The sequence below is a fragment of the Spermophilus citellus genome (genome assembly GCF_964194105.1).
Source record: "Spermophilus citellus genome assembly, chromosome: 5".
NCBI lineage: Eukaryota > Metazoa > Chordata > Mammalia > Rodentia > Sciuridae > Spermophilus > Spermophilus citellus.
The window spans coordinates 87,857,442-87,876,228 of NC_138186.1; the positions used below are offsets into that span (position 1 = coordinate 87,857,442).

At 33.7% G+C, this 18,787-nt stretch overlaps 1 protein-coding gene across 2 annotated transcripts in view; it reads left to right on the forward strand.

Moving 5' to 3' along the window:
* MEI4 (meiotic double-stranded break formation protein 4) overlaps positions 1 to 18,787 on the forward strand; it is a gene marked incomplete at both ends in the record, with an annotated part of 132,496 nt that overhangs the window by 29,608 nt on the left and 84,101 nt on the right. The window contains one exon of one of the 2 annotated variants that reach the window (XM_081296506.1): positions 586 to 1,092. In XM_081296506.1, the coding sequence (XP_081152632.1) occupies positions 586 to 1,092 (507 nt within the window). Of the gene's footprint in view, positions 1 to 556; positions 1,093 to 18,787 lie in introns of both variants that reach the window. The other variant, XM_081296505.1, reaches the window with a different exon arrangement.

The following is an 18,787-nucleotide window of genomic DNA, read 5'->3' on the forward strand; positions in this document are numbered from 1 at the left end:
ACTTACCTTTGGTTATGGAATTATTTTGTATTTTTCATTTTCCTAACTTTTATTTTGAATTTATAGTCTACTTTATATTATATGTAGTTCTATTATCACTAATTTCAGGATACACAGATCAAACTAGGCAGGGCTTTCTAATGCTCCTAACTTCTCAATATTCTAAGCAAATTTCAGTGTTTGGATACACCTGTTACTTGTGATCACCTATTGGAATCTGTACCACACTGTTACCTGCTTTGGTTCTTGAAGCCTTTCCCCCCTCTATTATATCTTTTGAGCATGGCGTGTAGTTAAATGAGAGCTAGTAACTGGAACACAAGGCAAATCACCATTGCTTTTCAGTTGTGAAGAAGAGACCTTTCCTGCAGTCAGCCTGAGCAGTTTCTGTTACAGGTTTCCCTCTACTCATTTTTTTATACTACTATTTGTTAAACGTTTAATATGTATTTATATATTTCATTTAGTATTTTAAGTTAGAAAAATCAGTGTCTAGTTTTTATATGAAGAAATTTTAGTTATAAGGAGATAACTCTCCTATTCCTTTCTGTTTTAGGGAACTTATCTTCCCTGTTGCTGGCTCAGGAACATGGAAGTTCTGAAAGTACATTAACTCCGATGGAAGATTCTGGGTGTGATTTATCAAGTGAACAGAGAACTGAGTCTTTGGAGCTATCCCCACATTTTGTGGAGAGCTGCACACCCCCACTTTTTCCACTACTACCTCTGGTGAAAAGACCTGGTGCCGCCCCAGAAAATCCTTTGTTTTCTCACATGCAGTTCTTACAGCATCTGCTTGGACTAAAGAACTTGACAGAATCAGGTAGTCTGAAAACAGATTTAACCCACTTTGAAAAAGACTTTTCCATAGTCTCTGATTCTGTTTGTCAGCTGCTGGATGGCCTGATTGCTTTTTATCGTAATCCCAAACTTCCCTTTTCAAGCTTTTGGACAGAAGCTGTTGGTACTTTAGCTAAACTGACCAGTGATTATAACTTATCTAATTATATTCTTAAAAAGTGTTACAAGAAGTTGGAAGAATTTGAGAAAACACTCCTACAGGTTATTTTAGGGAACAACCATATCAACCGGGTAAGTAATACATCTCTCCCATTCATGACGTAAGATGTTAGTAATTTTCTTGAACATTCCCTTTGAATAATGTGCACTGTTGTCCTGTAGCCTTGTGGTCAAAGAGTCTGAAGTTAGGCTTCTTCTGAACCCATCTGCAGCTCATATCTGTTGTCATGTTTCTATCACTGGATTCTTATTACTATGGTATAGTTCTCTACAGATACTTCTGCTTCAAGCTTCTCTACTTTTGAAAAATTATTTTAAAGTAATATTTTATACTATGTTTCAATATTTTATTGGCCTAGTAATTATAATATATAGTAAGTATAGTAATTATACAAAGTAGTTGGTTTCATTGTGGCATATTCATACATATATACATATATTCATATATATATGCATTATGTGTATATATATAAAATTTGGTGAGTTTCATTGCCCAGTACCTCCCCTTATACCCACCTCCTCGCTCTCCTTGTTTCCTTTCTTCTTCCCTAGTGCTCTCAATTCTATTTTCATGAGGTGCCTTTAAAAAATTTTTTTCTCTCTAGCATTCCATATATATATGAGACAATATAAGACTCTTGACTTTCTGAGTCTGGCTTATTTCATTCAATATGATGTTCTTTACTTCCATCCATTTTCCTGCAGATAACATGATTTCATTTTTATTTATGCCGAGAATATTGTACCATTCTCTCTCTCTCTCTCTCTCTCTCTCTCTCTCTCTCTCTCTATATATATATATATATATATATATATATATATATATATATATATCTTTTTTTATAAACATTCATTGGTTGATGGACACATAGGCTGATTTGTAACTTGGATATTGTGAATTGTGCTGCAGTAAACATGGATTGCATGCATCTCTAAAGTATGCTGACTTTAATTTTTTTGCTAAATACTGAGGAGTAGTATAGCTAGATCATATGGTAGTTCCATTCCTAATCTTTTGAGGAAACTATACTGATTTTCATAGTGGCTGTACCAATTTACATCTCCACATACAGTAGAAATATGTCTCTACTGTCCTAACTTCCTTCATTAGGCCCACTTGCTAAATGTCCCATCACCTCCCAGTAGTTCCACATGCTGGTGACCAAGCCTTTAACATATGGGTCTTTAACATATGCATATCTACACCATAAATTTGTAAGTGGCATATTGCTTTATGGACCCTCTATAAATATGGGATAATTGAATAAATTAACTGGGGAACACAGAACATAAGACATTATCATGTATTAATTTGATTTTTTTTTACTTATTTATTTGACATAAAAATGTTGACTCAGGGATGCTTTCAATAAGAGACACTGAGGTAGTCTGAAGTTGTTCTGAGATATTGGAGAGTTTCATACTACTTTTTGACTATTGAGACATAGTGGAGAGTTTCATACTACTTTCTATCTTCTTTTACTATCTCATCCTTGGGAAAATTCCATTTAACACTTTTAAATTGACTACTGGAAATATCAAACCAAAGCCTAAAATGTCTAATCTATTCAATGCATTTCCCTGTAGTTAAAAAAAAAAACTTATTGTACTTTGTTTCTTGTTACATCATTATTGCTTGTCCTCAGTGTCATGATTTAATGCTCAGTTTTTGTACAATGGAGGCTCTATCTGAATTTTTAGAACTCTGATAAAATTTGAGTTGATAAACTAATTTGTTGCACATACATCTGTTCTCTCTGTCTCTATTAAGTATAATTTGATCAATATTTTAGAAAAATGTTTGATCATGCTTTTGGCATTTGTGAAAGATATTGAATTTTCTGTCTGGGAAAGTAAAATCTTTTTCTGCTAGACCATAATCAATCAAGAATTAAATATCTTATTTTCTATAGTTGTATCAAGATATTGTCTTATTCTGTTTTCTGTTGCTATAGCATAATAACACAGAGAAGGTAATTTATAAAGAAAAATGTTTACTTTAGCTCATAGTTTTGAAGGCTACTAGATCCAAGAGCATGGCCCCAGCCTCTGCTTGTCATCTGGTGAGGACATTCTTGCTGCATCATAACATAATGCAGAGGGCGTCATGTGGTGAGGCAGAGCAAGAGGTCTTCGCTCTGCTCTCTCAAATCTTGTTACTTCCGAAGGCCCGACCTCCAAATACCATTAAAAATTTTAATTTGGAAATTAAGTTTCTAATACATGAAGTTTTAAGAAACACATTCAAATCAACAGATATACAATATGTTTCTTGGCCATCAGTAAGATATCAAATAATTAATATCCCTTAATTGTTTTAGTATATTAATATCCTTTAATAATTTTAATATTTATTTTTGTTTTCTTAAGACTACCTTACACTGGTTTTGTGTGATTTGCTGATATTGGTGTTTATATTCCTTGTGAGAGTCACTGGATGATGCTTTTTCATCTAGGCTCTCTTTCCTACAAGTTGTGAATGCAGAAGAAGCTTGTGATTATTTGAATGGTTTTGAAGCATTTGTTTTCCGTATCATTTGCCACTGTTGCCAGCCATTGCTGAATAGTGGTCAGCGTATATCAACAAGTACATGAATGGCTTTCTGGGAAAGGTTATTGTTGCATTCAGAGAAAGTAAAATTTTTCACTTCATTTACAATTAGGATGATAATTAATAAATGAATTTTAATAGTATTTCCTCTGATTTTTTTTCCTTCCTCAGAAAAAGCATCTTAGGCTAAATTATTCAAATATTTGTCATTGTCATCCCTACCATCATCATTATCAACATCATTTTTATCCAGAGATGTACATAAATCTTAATTATTTACTGGAAAATTGAATAATACTTTCCCTTTATGAATATTTTTTCTTTTTTAGCTTTTCTCAATAAAAGAGCAAAGCCTCAAGAAATAATAAATTCTGATATGAAATACAGTATAGCTTCTATTTTGTATTTTTGTTGAGATTACACTTGATAGGTTAAAACAAAATTTCAGTGTTTAGAAAACAATGGATTTCTTATAATCCTTGTTCCCATATATTAGAAAGTTTTAATTTAATTATATTAATTAAATTATATAAAAACTTGAACCATGCTGTTGATTCTATTGAAGTAAACTTATGTTTGAGCAATGTATAGGAGAAGGATAGTATGAATACTTGAATATTCTGATAGAGGTATTTCATATATTTATATTTAATTATAAAATTTTAAATACAGTGTCTTCAACAGCATACTCTCAGTAAGTTGAGTAGTAAAATTATTCTGACCATGACTTATTTTTTTTTTAATGATGAAGAACCATTTAGTATCTTTCAAAAACCTAAAGGTATTATTGTAAATATCAATTGTTGGAGCTGCATTTTGAAGGGGTAAGAAGTTGGAATAAAATGTCCTGGGATGGTTTTGAATAATTCCCTAATATTAGCTTGGTTGAAATTATTAATATGCTTCATAGAAAATATGTTAATTGTGCTTTCTCAGTTTTAGGTAAATCCTATTTTTTAAATGTTAGTACTTAATATTATTAGTATTATGTTTCTTAAACAGTAAATAACTTAGGAATTGTTATCTCAGTCCTATGTCTGTTTTATAGTTTGAGGATAGCCAATAGTGTGGGACTGGAAGAATTAATCTACAATGACATATTAAAAACATGTATCTTTTTAAAAATTATTTTTAATTATATATAACAGCGGAATGCCTTACCATTCTTATTACACATATAGAGCACAATTTTTCTTATCTCTGGTAGTATACAAAGCATATTGACACCAATTCGTGTCTTCATACGTGTACTTTGGATACTAATGACCGTCACATTTTACCATCATTTCTAACCCCATGACCTCTCCCTTCCCGTCCCACCCCTCTGCCCTATGTAGAGTTCATCTATTCCTCCCATGCTCCCCCTCTCTACCCCACTATGAATCAGCCTCCTTATATCAGAGAAAACATTCAGCATTTGATTTTTTGGGATTGGCTAACTTCACTTAGCATTATCTTCTCTAATCATTAGCATTATCTTCTCTAATCATACACTGCTGGTGGGACTACAAATTGGTGCAGCCACTATGGAAAATAGTATGGAGATTCCTTGGAAAATTGGGAATGGAACCATCATTTGACTCAGCTATCCCTCTCCTTGATCTATATCCAAAGGACTTAAAAACAGCATACTACAGGGACACAGCCACATCAATGTTTATAGCAGCACAATTCATCATAGTTAAACTATGAAACCAACCTAGATGCCTTTCAATAGATGAGTGGATAAAAAAATATGGCATATATACACAATTAAATATTACTCAGCAATAAAAGAGAATAAAATCATGGCATTTTCAGGTAAAAACATTTATCTTGAAATCACACAACTAAAGTGGATCTGAATAGTCCTCCTCTTGGAGTCCTAGGAAGCTGCCTTCATTTAACCTGGGGTTGCACTGTCTTCTACTTGCAGGATCCCAGGATGGCGCCTTCACAGCTAGTCTGTGTACTTGCATCCAATCAGAAGTGTGTACTTTTAGGTCTTTAATACCTTTTATTTGATTGACATCCTGACCTTTCATCTCTCACATGCACATGCATTTTTCTGAAGTTTCCTATATTTTCAGGCTTCAAAATGTGTTCATGGAAACAACATGAGCTAATCCTAGCATTGTACTGCCACCTATTTTTGTTTCACAATCCATCGTAAGATACTGTGGTACTACCATGACCCTGTCTTAGAAGTTCAACACCAGGATGTTTATGATTCTGTTTAGAACTAGCACATTTGTTTTCAATTTTCAGTTGTCTTTTAGAAGTGGGAATGATTATATTAAGTTAAATATTAAAATCTGTAGTTATTGTTTAGCTTTTAGGTGTTGGTCATAATATGTTGCCTAATCTTAGACATATAATGAGTTATTTAGAAAATTTCTTATCTGATTTCTAAAACCACAAAACAACTCTTGAACTTATTAGTTGTGGAACTAATAAGTTCCACAACTAAAAGTTCCACAACTAATAACTGATTGCCAAGTGGACACTAAATTAAAATGTTATATTACTTTATAGGAGTGGGAGGGTTTAACAATACTGATTAGCTGACCTTGGGTTGCAGAGGTTGTCTTATACTTTTGGGCCCAAGTACTCCAAAGGATCCTTATAAATTAAAGAGAGATTCAGGAGAGTTTATCTCCAAATCAGAAATTTGAAGATGCTACCATGCTGGTTTTGAAGGTGGTACCATGAGCCAAGGCGTGTAGGCTGGAAAAGGTAAGGACACATCTCCCCAAAAGCCTCCAGAAAGAACATAGACTTTGCTACTGAGTTGTTAGACTTTTCAAGAACTATATTTTGAACGTTAACCTTTACCAGATACATGGTTTACAAATATTTCTTCCGATTTTATAGATTTCCTTTCTATTCTGTTGATTATTTTCTTTGTTGTGCAGAAACTTTTTAATTTGATGTAGTCCTGTTTATCTATTTTTCTTTTTGTGACTTCTACTTCCAGTGTTATATCCAAAAAATCATTTCCCAGACTAACATCAGGATGATTTCCCCTATATTTTCTTTCAGGAGTTCAGTAAGTCTTTGATCTATCTTGTGTTAACTTTTTTGTGCCAAGAGTTTGTATTGATTTTTGTGTCACATGGGTTCAATATATTCTTCCACATGTAGATATCTAGATTTTGTCTCCTGCAGCTTTACTGAATCATTTTTTAAGTTAGTTCTTATAGTTTTCTTGTTGCATCCTTAGGGTTTTATATGTCTGTCTTTTCACCACTTTGTGTTCTTGGCACTGTTGTTAGAGATGAGTTGACCATAGATAATTGAATCGATTTCTGGGCTCTGTATTTTATGCTATTGATGTATATGTCTGTTTTGTGCCAGTACTATACTATATTTTATACTGTGTCATTATAATATATTTTGAAATCAGGAAGTCTTATGCCTCCGGCTTTGACTAGGGCTTTTAGCAGTTCCATATGAGTTTTGGGATTATTTTCCTACTTCTGTGAAGAATGCTATTGAGTTTTTTAAATATTTATTTTTTTAGTTATAGGTGGACACAATAACTTTATTTTATTTTTATATGGTGCTGAGGATCGAACCTCACGCCTTATGCATGCTAGGCGAGTACTCTATCTCTGAGCCACAACCCCAGCCTGATATTGAGTTTTTGATTGTTATTTCATTGACTCTGTAAATCACTTTGGATATTACAGGCATTTTAATACTAGTAATTCTTCCAGGCTATGAAAATGGGATGGCCTTTCTTTTATTTCTGTCTTTTTAAATATAATCTATGTATATTTTCAAATTTTCAAGCTTTCACTTATTTGGTTAAGCTTATTTCTATTTTTTGTTATAATTTTCAGTCTTTTACATGTTTGGTTAAATTTATTCCTATTTTATTATTTTTCTTGTTATTTGTTAATAAGATTGTTTTAACTTTCCTTTCAGATAGTAATTCTGTTTAGAAACATGATTGATTTTTGTATCCTACCCCTTCACTGAATGCATTTTTAAAATTATTTCTAACAGTTTTCTTGTTGAGTCCTTAGGGTTTTCTCTGTGTGTGTGTGTGTGTGTGTGTGTGTGTGTGTATGATAATGTCATCTGTAAACAAGATTGTTGTACCTTTTTTTCAATTTGAATTCCCTTTATTTCTTTTCTTTTTTCTTTCTTTTCTTTTAATTTCTTTTTTATTCTTATTTCTTTTCCTTTCTATTTTTTTTTCTACCTATCTTGCTTGACTGGGACTTCTAGAAAGAAGTGGGAGTAGGGAGTGGGCATCTTTGTCTTTCTTTTACAGAATCTGAAGGGAAAACTTTTCAGGTTTTCCTTGTAGATTGTGATGTTACTTGTGGGATTTTCACATATGTCCTTTCTTATATTGACATAAGACACTTCTATATTCTATTTTGTTGAGAGTTCTAATCAAAAACAGGTGTTGAAGCTTGACAAATGTTTTTTCTGGACCTACTGAGGTGATTATGTTTTTTTTTTTGTTATTGTTAATTTTATTAGCCCCGTTGTATCATTTGCGTGTTTCATTTTTATGAATTGAAACATTCTTGTATCCTTGAGGTAATTAACACATTATCATAGTTTTTGATCTTTTTAATGTGTCATTGAAATTATTTGCTTGTATTTTATCAAGCTCACCAAATATTGTCCTATGTTTTCCCTTTCTTATATCTTTCCCTGTTTTCAGGATGTTGATGGCCTCATAGAATATGTTTGAAAAGTGTTTCCTCTTGATTTTAGGATGAATTTAAGAAGGATTGGTGTTAATTAGTCTTTGAATGTTGGTAGAATTCACCAGTGAAGCCATTAGGGTCTTTGTTGGAAGATTTTTTATTACTGATTCGGTCTCCTTATTTGTTATTGATGTGTTCAAACTTTCTATTTACTTTTGATTCAGTTTTGGTAAGTTTTATGTTTCAAGGATTTTTCCATTTCTTCTAGGGTATTCAGTTAGTTGTGATGTAATTCTTCATAATAATTTCTTATGTCTGAGGTGTTACGGTAATGTGCTCTCTTTTATTTCTAATTATGTATGCTTATTTGTTCCTTCTCTTAGTCTAGCAAAGGTTTGTGTTTTTTCTTTAAAAATGATAAGCTCTTAATATACTTGTTGCTTCTTGTTCTTTGGTTCTCTATTGCTTTATTTCTGCTCTAATTTTTATTATTTTATTATTCTTCTAATACTGAGCTAATTTGCCCTTTTGGGTAGACTTCAATACCTCACTTACAATAATGGGTAGAATATCCAGACAGAAAATCAATAAACAGTCTACTTGAATAATGGTGTAGACCAAATTATTTTAGCTGGCATGTGTGGAATTTTCCATAAAAGAGAAGAAGAATACACCTTTTTTCTCAAGCAAGCACAGAATATTCTCCATAATAGATCATGTTTTAGGTTATAAAACAAATCTTAATAATTTTGGAAAACTGAAATCATTCAAAATGTCTTTTCTAACCACAATGGAATAAAACTAGAACTAAATAAATAATATGGGAGAATTTACAGATATGTAAAAAGTAAACAACATGCTCTTTAACAGCCATTGAGTCAAAAAGAAAATCAAAATGGAATTTGAAAAGTATCTTAAGACAAATAAAAATAATTTATACAAACCTTTGGATTGTGGCAAAAAAGCAATAAAAAGTAAGTTTATGGGGATAGATGTCTACATTTAAAAATAAAAAACCTTTTCAGGTATTTTAAACACAGATTTCTAACTTGAAAAGTTTTATTTACTGGATATGATGATGGACAAGGTAACTAAATTCAAGTTCTATATCTGTATAATGGATTTAAGAAATGTGGCAATCTCATAGAACTGTTGGGAATTTTCATTGAGAAAATGCAAATGATATGCTCAGCCTAATATCTGGCATTATATAAGCACTTAGTAAATACTTCTTGTTGATTTTCTTCTTCAGAAAGTAACCATGCTCTGTTTTCTCCACTATGCTTGGCACAATATTGACCTCATGGTAGTAGCACAGTGAAGTCTTTTAATCAAAAAAGAGACAGTGAAGTAAGTGGCAAGCTTTATTTTCTATGCCAGTGTACACCTACACTTTAAGCACCATCAACTGGCTTCCTTGGTAGGAACTCCTACTGATATCACAAGGCATTCCTGACAGGCCTCCATGTATCAGGTACTAGGATATCATTTCTTAGTATCACTAACAATCATTCACTATCAAAGCTTCCCAGTGACCAGTGAGCTTAATAGAGATTTTTGGATTTTTTTCTTTGGGTTTTAATTATGGAAATAGTAAATTAAATATTTGAGTGTCACAGTTTCACTTACTCTTTGTACCAGTTCCTTCCTGTACAGTTGTGTTAGGTTGCATCTCTGATCTAGAATTTTATAGTTAATTATTTCTTTATTTTATCAAAATGACTGTCAATTTTGCTTTTTACTTGGATCACAAATGATTTTTGCTTAGACCACCTTCAGTCAGTTTATGGATAAATCTGAAGATATGGTTCATGAAATCTGATATCTTTCTTCACCAATGTGTGAGATTTCTCTTAATGATACTTGAAATTCATTCATGGCATAATTGTATTGATCAATAAAGCATATTGACTTTTTAATTTAATTTTGTCCAGGTAGCAAGATTTGTAATATATTTCTCTTTTGTAAGTTAAGACATCATTTAGTAACTGCACAGGCTTTTGTTCCTTTATGAACTTTCCAAAATGCCTTATCCTCTATAGTTTTTGTTTTTGTCAAAGATGTTCAATCGTTTAAGATTGCTTCAAAGATTTTTTTTTTTTGAGCAAGAGAGAGAGAGAGAGAAATTTTTTTTAAATATTTATTTATTTATTTTAGTTTTCGGTGGACACAACATCTTTATTTTATTTTTATGTGGTGCTGAGGATCGAACCCAGCACCCCACGCATGCCAGGTGAGCACGTTATTGCTTGAGCCACATCCCCAGCCCCTTCAAAGATTTTTTTAAAGCTACTGTCCATTTTGTGTTAGGATATCCTTGGGTAAATATAAGTGGAGTTTAAGGTTAAGACTCAAAAACCCATTTTTGTTTTTATGTAGAGCTGAATTAAAAAAACAAAATCTGGGCTAATTTTCTTGTAGTTATAGTTTAATTTTATAAGCATTTACTAAAACACTGTCATAAACTAAAATCTTAATAATCCTCTTGAGCATTACTTCAGTGCATAAATCAAACATTTTTTAGATTTTTCAAGGCAGTGTTTAACTTTCAGTATTCTTGAAGAGGGAGGAAGGACAGACAGACCAGACTTTGTTCAGTTTACTTTCACAGTCTATAAGTTTCTATGCTTCTTCCTAAGATCTTAATAGAAGTCTTCCTTCATATTCTGTGTTTTAATTTGTAAAGCACTTTCATGTGAAAATTATTATCTATTCTGACAACTCTGTGTAATGGTTGTTATCACTGTGTTCAGTTTATAGATGAAAAGAATTAAGGCCAGGCAGGTTAAAGAATTTATCTACATGTATGTTCACAAATTCCTTCATTTGTCTATTACATAATATTTCCAATTTTTAATTAATTATATCATTAATTTTAAAAAGTATATATACATTTTTTCCTAGATGCAAAAGAAAGTAACCTCTGTTTATTGGTTATTCATTGGATATCAAACACCTTAGTGATATTTCTCTCAATTTTGTAAGGAGAATATTTATAATTTGCTTGGGTAAATTATTGGATTTTATTGTGTGTAAAGATTTATGTTTATAGATAGCAAGAAGAAGAAGAAAAAAGACCTGTTCTATGGTGTAATATAGAATCACCTTGTTTTCTTTATTGGCTATAAATAAGCATCTGTTGGAAACTTTATTTATTTTTTTTTTTATTTTATTGTTGGTTGTTCAAAACATTACATAGTTCTTAATATACCATATTTCACAGATTGATTCAAGTGGGTTATGAACTCCCATTTTTACCCCGTATACAGATTGCTGTGTCACATCAGTTACATTTCCATTGATTTACAAATTGCCTTTCTAGTGACTGATGTATTCTGCTGTCTATCCCATTCTCCACTGTCCCCTCACCCCTCCCCTCCCCTCCCCTCCCCTCCCCTCCCCTTCTCTCTCTCCATCCCCTCTACTATAAATCGTTTCTTCCACTTATATAATTTTTCTCATACTCCTCCTTTCCTCTTATATGTAATTGTGTATAACCCTGAGGCTCACCTTCCAATTCCATGCAATTTCCCTTAACTCTCAGTTTCCCTCCCGCCTATCATCCCTGTTTAATGTTATTCTTCTTCTCAAGCTCTTCATCCCTACCCTGTCCTTGGTTACTCCCCTTATATCACAGCAGTCATTTGGCATTTGTTTTTTAAGGATTGGCTAGCTTCACTTAGCATAATCTGCTCTAATGCCATCCATTTCCCTCCAAATTCTATGATTTTGTCATTTCTTATTGCAGAGTAATACTCCATTGTGTATAAATGCCACATTTTTTTAATCCATTCATCTATTGAAGGGCTTCTAGGTTGGTTCCACAATCTTGCTATCGTGAATTGTGCTGCTATTAACATCGATATAGCAGTGTCCCTGTAGCATGCTCTTGTTAGGTCTTTAGGGAATAGACCGAGAAGGGGAATAGCTGGGTCAAATGGTGGTTCCATTCCCAGCTTTCCAAGAAATCTCCATACTGCTTTCCAAATTGGCTGCACCATTTTGCAGTCCCACCAACAATGAACAAGTGTACCCATTTCCCCGCATCCTCGCCAGCACTTGTTGTTGTTGGACTTCTTAATGGCTGCCAATCTTACTGGAGTGAGATGGTATCTTAGGGTGGTTTTGATTTGCATTTCTCTGACTGCTAGCGATGTTGAGCATTTTTTCATGTACTTGTTGATTGATTGTATGTCCTCCTCTGAGAAGTGTCTGTTCAGGTCCTTGGCGCATTTGTTGATTGGGTTATTTGTTATCTTATTATCTAATTTTTTGAGTTCTTTGTATACTCTGGATATTAGGGCTCTATCTGAAGTGTGTAGGGTAAAGATTTGTTCCCAGGATGTAGGCTCCCTGTTTATCTCTCTTATTGTTTCTTTTGTTGAGAGAAAACTTTTTAGTTTGAGTAAGTCCCATTTGTTGATTCTGGTTGTTAACTCTTGCGCTATGGGTGTCCTATTGAGGAATTTGGGGCCTGACCCCACAGTATGTAGATCATAGCCGACTTTTTCTTCTATCAGACGCCGTGTCTCTGATTTAATATCGAGCTCCTTGATCCATTTTGAGTTAACTTTTGTGCATGGCGAGAGAAAGGGATTCAGTTTCATTTTGATGCAAATGGATTTCCAGTTTTCCCAGCACCATTTGTTGAAGATGCTATCCTTCCTCCATTGCATGCTTTTAGCCCCTTTATCAAATATAAGATAGTTGTAGTTTTGCGGATTGGTTACTGTGTCTTCTATTCTGTACCATTGGTCCACTCGCCTGTTTTGGTACCAGTACCATGCTGTTTTTGTTACTATTGCTCTGTAGTATAGTTTGAAGTCTGGTATCGCTATACCGCCTGATTCACACTTCCTGCCTAGCATTGTTTTTGCTATTCTGGGTCTTTTATTATTCCATATGAATTTCCTGATTGTTTTATCTATTTCTACAAGAAATGCTGTTGGGATTTTGATTGGGATAGCCTTGAACTTATAGAGAACTTTTGGTAATATCGCCATTTTGATGATGTTAGTTCTGCCTATCCATGAGCAGGGTATATTTTTCCATCTTCTGAGGTCTTCTTCTATGTCTCTTTTTAGGGTTCTGTAGTTTTCATTGTATAGGTCTTTCACCTCTTTTGTTAGGTTGATTCCCAGGTATTTTATTTTTTGGGGGGATATTGTGAATGGAGTAGTTGTCCTCATTTCCGTTTCAGAGGATTTGTCGCTGATATACAGGAATGCATTTGATTTATGCGTGTTGATTTTATATCCCGCCACTTTGCTGAATTCATTTATTAACTCTAATAGTTTCTTTGTAGACCCTTTTGGGTCTGTTAGGTATAGAATCATATCGTCTGCAAATAGTGATAATTTAAGTTCTTCTTTTCCTATTTTTATGCCTTTAATTTCTTTCGTCTGTCTAATTGCTCTGGCCAGTGTTTCGAGGACTATGTTGAACAGAAGTGGTGAGAGAGGGCATCCCTGTCTTGTACCAGATCTTAGAGGGAATGAAACTTTATAATTGCATATATAGCCTAGTAACCCTAGTTTCTAATTGAATATAAATTATATGGTTTTGCTTGTGTCTACATAAAAATATTCTTCTGCCTGTTTAAAAACGTGTATTACTCCTTCTGTTTTAAAAAGTTTTGTGAAATAGATTTAAACTTTTTCAAAGTTTTATAAATGAAATTTTGAAGCTATGTAAAAAATACTCTCCCTTCTGATTATATTTCCAATGTTGAGGAAAGAAATCATAGCTATCAAATGCGAGACTTGGAAAAAAAATCAAATGTTTCTATGAACATGAAATTGCTTCTTATTTATTTATAATCAGTAGTAGTTTTCAGGTAGAACATATTGCTTCAGTATATAGTGATCAACCATTAACCAGTTAGTTTTTCCATGGTACTTTTCCAGTCTCTGACATGAACATGGGAATCCTTTTATGTGCTAGTTACTTTCACAGAGACTGGATATAATGTAGTGGAATAATGAGAGTTATCTTTAATCTAGACAGTCACTGAGTAAATGAACAAATAAACATAAATGATACAATAAGTATCAGGAAAAAACATGAATAGAATGTAAAGAGAGTGAATAAAAAGGAAGACCTAGCTTGGATTGTTGGGACTCGGAAAGTCTAATGTAGGAAGTGGTTTTTAAGCAGAATGAGAGGGATAGTGGTCATGGCATATATCCCTAAAACAACATGTATTTGGAAACTTGAAAGGCAGCAGTGTACTCATGTTGAAAGAGAGGAAAAGGCAGAGAGCTGTGTAATGATTTGGGATATGTCGGCTGTAACACAGCAATTTCAGTGGCTTAAAACATCTGGAGAGTATTCTCTCACAGTTCTGAGGCCAAAAATCTGAAATAAAGGCATAGACAGGGTCACACTGCCTTCAGAGGCAGGATGAGATCTTACCTTACATCTTACAGCTTTTGGTGGCTTGGCTTATGGTTGTATCTCTCCTGCTTTATCTTCACATTGTCTTCTCTCCTGTTTCTAATCTAACTCTGTCTCTCTCATAAAGATAGTTGCAGTGGCATTTAGGGACTACCTGTATAATTCATGATTATTTCTTCTCCTAAAGATCATTAATTTAGTCACCTCTGCAAATATCTATACCCCCCCCAAAAAAAAGTATAGATCACAAATTTCAAGGAATTTATGTAGATATCTTTTGAGGGCCATTATTTCTGCCTTATACCCTATCCAGTGTTTATTTTTCACTCTCACCCTTTGACTTATTAAAATGTATATTTCTTTTTCCATAGCCACATACTTATCCCCATAATTCCTTAATCCTTATATAGTCTTAGTCTTACTTCCCTGCCAAGATTAGAAAAACAATGACTTTCTGGCCAGAGAGAATGCAGGAGAGGCATCCTCTAGGCTTCTGGGAAAGTTTCTTCTCATTCTCTGGGAGATTCTGAGAAACAATTCTCCATTGCCTCCTCTGGCTACTGTCTTGTGATGATATAAAACTGGAATTCTTATAGTCATGTTGTTATATCTTAAGGGAGAAGCAACCATATAAAGAAGGATAAAACCCAGAGAAAGATAGTAGATTCAAGCCAGAGCCAGGTGAAGTTAACCCTGAAGCCTATTCAATTTCTGGATTTCCAATCTTATGAGTCAATGCGTTTTGTTAACATTTAAGGTGGTTTCAGTTGGGTTTTCTTCAACTTCATATATAAGACCTCTTAACATGGATAGGCCATGTCAAGGAGTTTGGGTTTTATCTGATATGTGGGAAGTCACTGATTATTATAGACTTCAAAACCCTACCTTATATAACATCAGAATAAATGATTAGAGAGGGGAAAGAGGTAGAAATAGCTTATTATGCTTTAGATATGAGGTGTCCCTCAAACTGTGTGAGAGAATACAAGAACAGGCTGAGGTGAAATGATTCAATTATGAGAGTTGTAACCTAAAGAGTGGATTGATCCACTGATGGGGTTTAACTGAGTGGTAACTGCAGGCAGGTAGGGGGTGGCTGGAAGAGGAAGGTCTCTTGGGGTGTGTCTGTGGGGTTTTATTTTGTCCCTGGTGAGCAGAGCTCTCTTTCTCTGCTTCCTGGAGCCACATCTTGAGCTGTTTTCTTCCACCTTGCCCTTCAGCCATGATGTTCTTCTCATCTTGGACCCAGAGCAATGTATTTGTCAGTCTGTTGACTGAGATCTCTGAAACCATGAGCCCTCAAATAACTTTTCCTCCTCTAATTTTTCTTGTCAGGACTTTGGTCACAGTTACAAAAAAAAATGGTGACTCAAACATAGAAAACCATGTAGACTAGGTAGTTGTGGCTTAGTAGAGTAGTGTAATGGAGATAGTTTTATTATACACACACACACACACACACATATATAAATATGTAATAAAAACTGCAAGATTTCTTACTAAAGTCAGTAAATAGAGGGTATATATCTGATGTGGCTCCTATCCTAATTAATACAATAGTAATTAAAAAAATACATGGACATATGGGGGAAAACAGGATACTAAACAATGGTGACAAAATATTAGAAGCTAGAAAGAACTTGGTTAATTTGTAGATGCCTTAGAGGAACCATGAAAACATATTCATAAAGGAGATTTTTTAAAATCTATTAACCACTTTAATTTACATAGTAAAATCTGTCAAAGACTCAGAAATTAGCTCTTTGCTACCTATAGATGAAAGAATAGAAGCCAAGTGCTGGAATTTAAAATAAGGAGGGTTAGTCAGAGTGTACTTTGGAAGTACTTAGTACCTTGGAGCCTCTCTTGTACCTCCTATGTCAATGTAACCCCCACTCCCACAACCAGAAAAGGATGGAGACTCATTCTATAGAAATAAACATGTGAGCGAAATACTTTTGGGCAAACTAGACAGAGATGATCTTGAAGGATTTTGTTTTGTCCTTAACATATAGCCTAATTGAGTTAAATAATTATAATTCTGGAATTGCCTTATTGAATTGAATAGTTAAACTGATGTGCAAATAACTAGTGTCCCTTCTGTTAAAAGTGTACATCAAGGTCTGGGGATATAGTGCAGAAACCCTGGGTTCAATCTCCAGCACCACATCCCCGCCCCTCCACATACACATAGACACACAAAGTGTGTGTCATGATCATCATGCCAAGATCACCAAATATGCTCCAATGAGCCTATATGAGAATATCAGTATTTATAAAGAGAATTTTCTCTTAAAATGCTAAATGATTAAATAAGAAAGTAAAACATGATAAAATTAATGACACTAATATATTTTTAGATATTTTATGTGATAATTAGGGTTTTTTTATATAACTGAATGGACATTTCCTTCCCTTTCTTTATTTTTCTAATGCCTATACTCCATCCACATCAGTGCAGTTAGATTTCCAAAATGTTACATGCTATTCTTACCCACAGTATCTGAATGGCTTGCTCCTCCTTTAATATACATTAAAACCTTGCTTCTCAGAATGTAGTCCAGCAGTCAGCCAACTGACATCACCTGGGAGCTCTTTAGAAATGCAGAATCTGACGCCCCATCCCAGATTATGGAATTCAGTTCTGCATAATAAGATCCCCAGGAATTCATATAAACATTAAAATTTAAAAACATTATATTAGAAGATAGATTTTGATTGTAACTCCTTGCTGAATAGATCCTACATGTACTGAGTTCTTGCCAAGTTCTTTGCAGGAATCATTTCATGTAATCTTTATAACAACCCACTAAAGCTTATTATGCCTGTTTTACCTATGGGAAAACTGAAGTATAAAGGGTTGAAATAACTATTCCATAAGAGCAGCTAAGCACACCTTTGATGTAAACCAAGTAGGACTACTCAGTGTGCTCTGGTCTTAAGACAGTTGCTGCCTTTTGAAATCTGTGATTTCCTTACTCTTAGCCCCAAGTAGCCCAGATATCTTTATCTCACTGATGTCTATCCTCTAAGCTCAGAAAATTCTCTTTCCACTACCGTAACCAAAGAAGTCTCTGGGAAGAATATTCACCTTCTCTCTGCCTGCATCTCTGTCATAGCTACTTGTGTAGGTTTCAGGGCATCATTCGTGTATTGCATGTAAGTTGTGTGACAGCTATGAGGAGGCACAGGCCGTTAGGACTCAGACTGGAAGGATAGAGGAAAATTTTATGAATACAAACTGGATTCTGGCACTTCGAATTTCAGTAGGAAATAAAAGTCAAACTGTTGGTTAGGATTAAGAAAGGGTTAAGAAAAGGAAAGGGAACCTGCGTTCTTTTGGGATAGGTACTCTAAAAAAAGGAAAAGTAGGTGAATCTTCACTATTGGCCTAGGTCTTCATGTGATTTAGACATTAGGACAAAGACCTCTGTCTCTGAAAAATATCTTCATCTACTCAAGAAATTTTAAACTTTATTGAGTTATGTGATAAATCATACATTAAAATCCATAATTTTTGTAAATTTTCATCTGTTTAGTTTTGTCTGAAATGCTTTTTGCAGGAGGCAAACACTCTTATACCACAAAATAGAAAAATGAAAGTATTTTAGAGTTTATTCAAGTATTATTAAGATTTTGGCCAAATTACATTCATTCTTTTTCTGTTTTAATAAGGGAAGATGGAAAGTCACAGTTCCCTCCAATGGGAAATGACTATGTAGCTGATAATTGAAATAAAAAGATTAGGTCCATTTCTCTAACTTCACAGTATAATCTTTTTTTTTCACCTATATATAAAAAGATTATTGTAAGTAGCTGTGATGGAAATATGAGCATAACCATTGCTTGTACATAAAAGTAACATACTGTGAGTTGATATTTAACCAAGGGCTTAGAAATTTCAAATTCATAACGGTCTATCACTGAGTAAATGTAAGACATATAGTAAGGCGCTACCATTTAAATCAGTTCTACTTTTTCATAAAGCTTTTGCTTAAAATTCAGAAGGGATTATTATATATCTTTGTGACTCTATTGTAAATCTCTCCTTATGTTTGTAGTCAACTGAATTTAGTTTAACTCTCTGCACTCTTGAGGGAAATCATGGTGGACTTTTGGAAAGAGAAGAATTATGATTTTTTTCCTATATATCCCAATGATTGCTATTTAA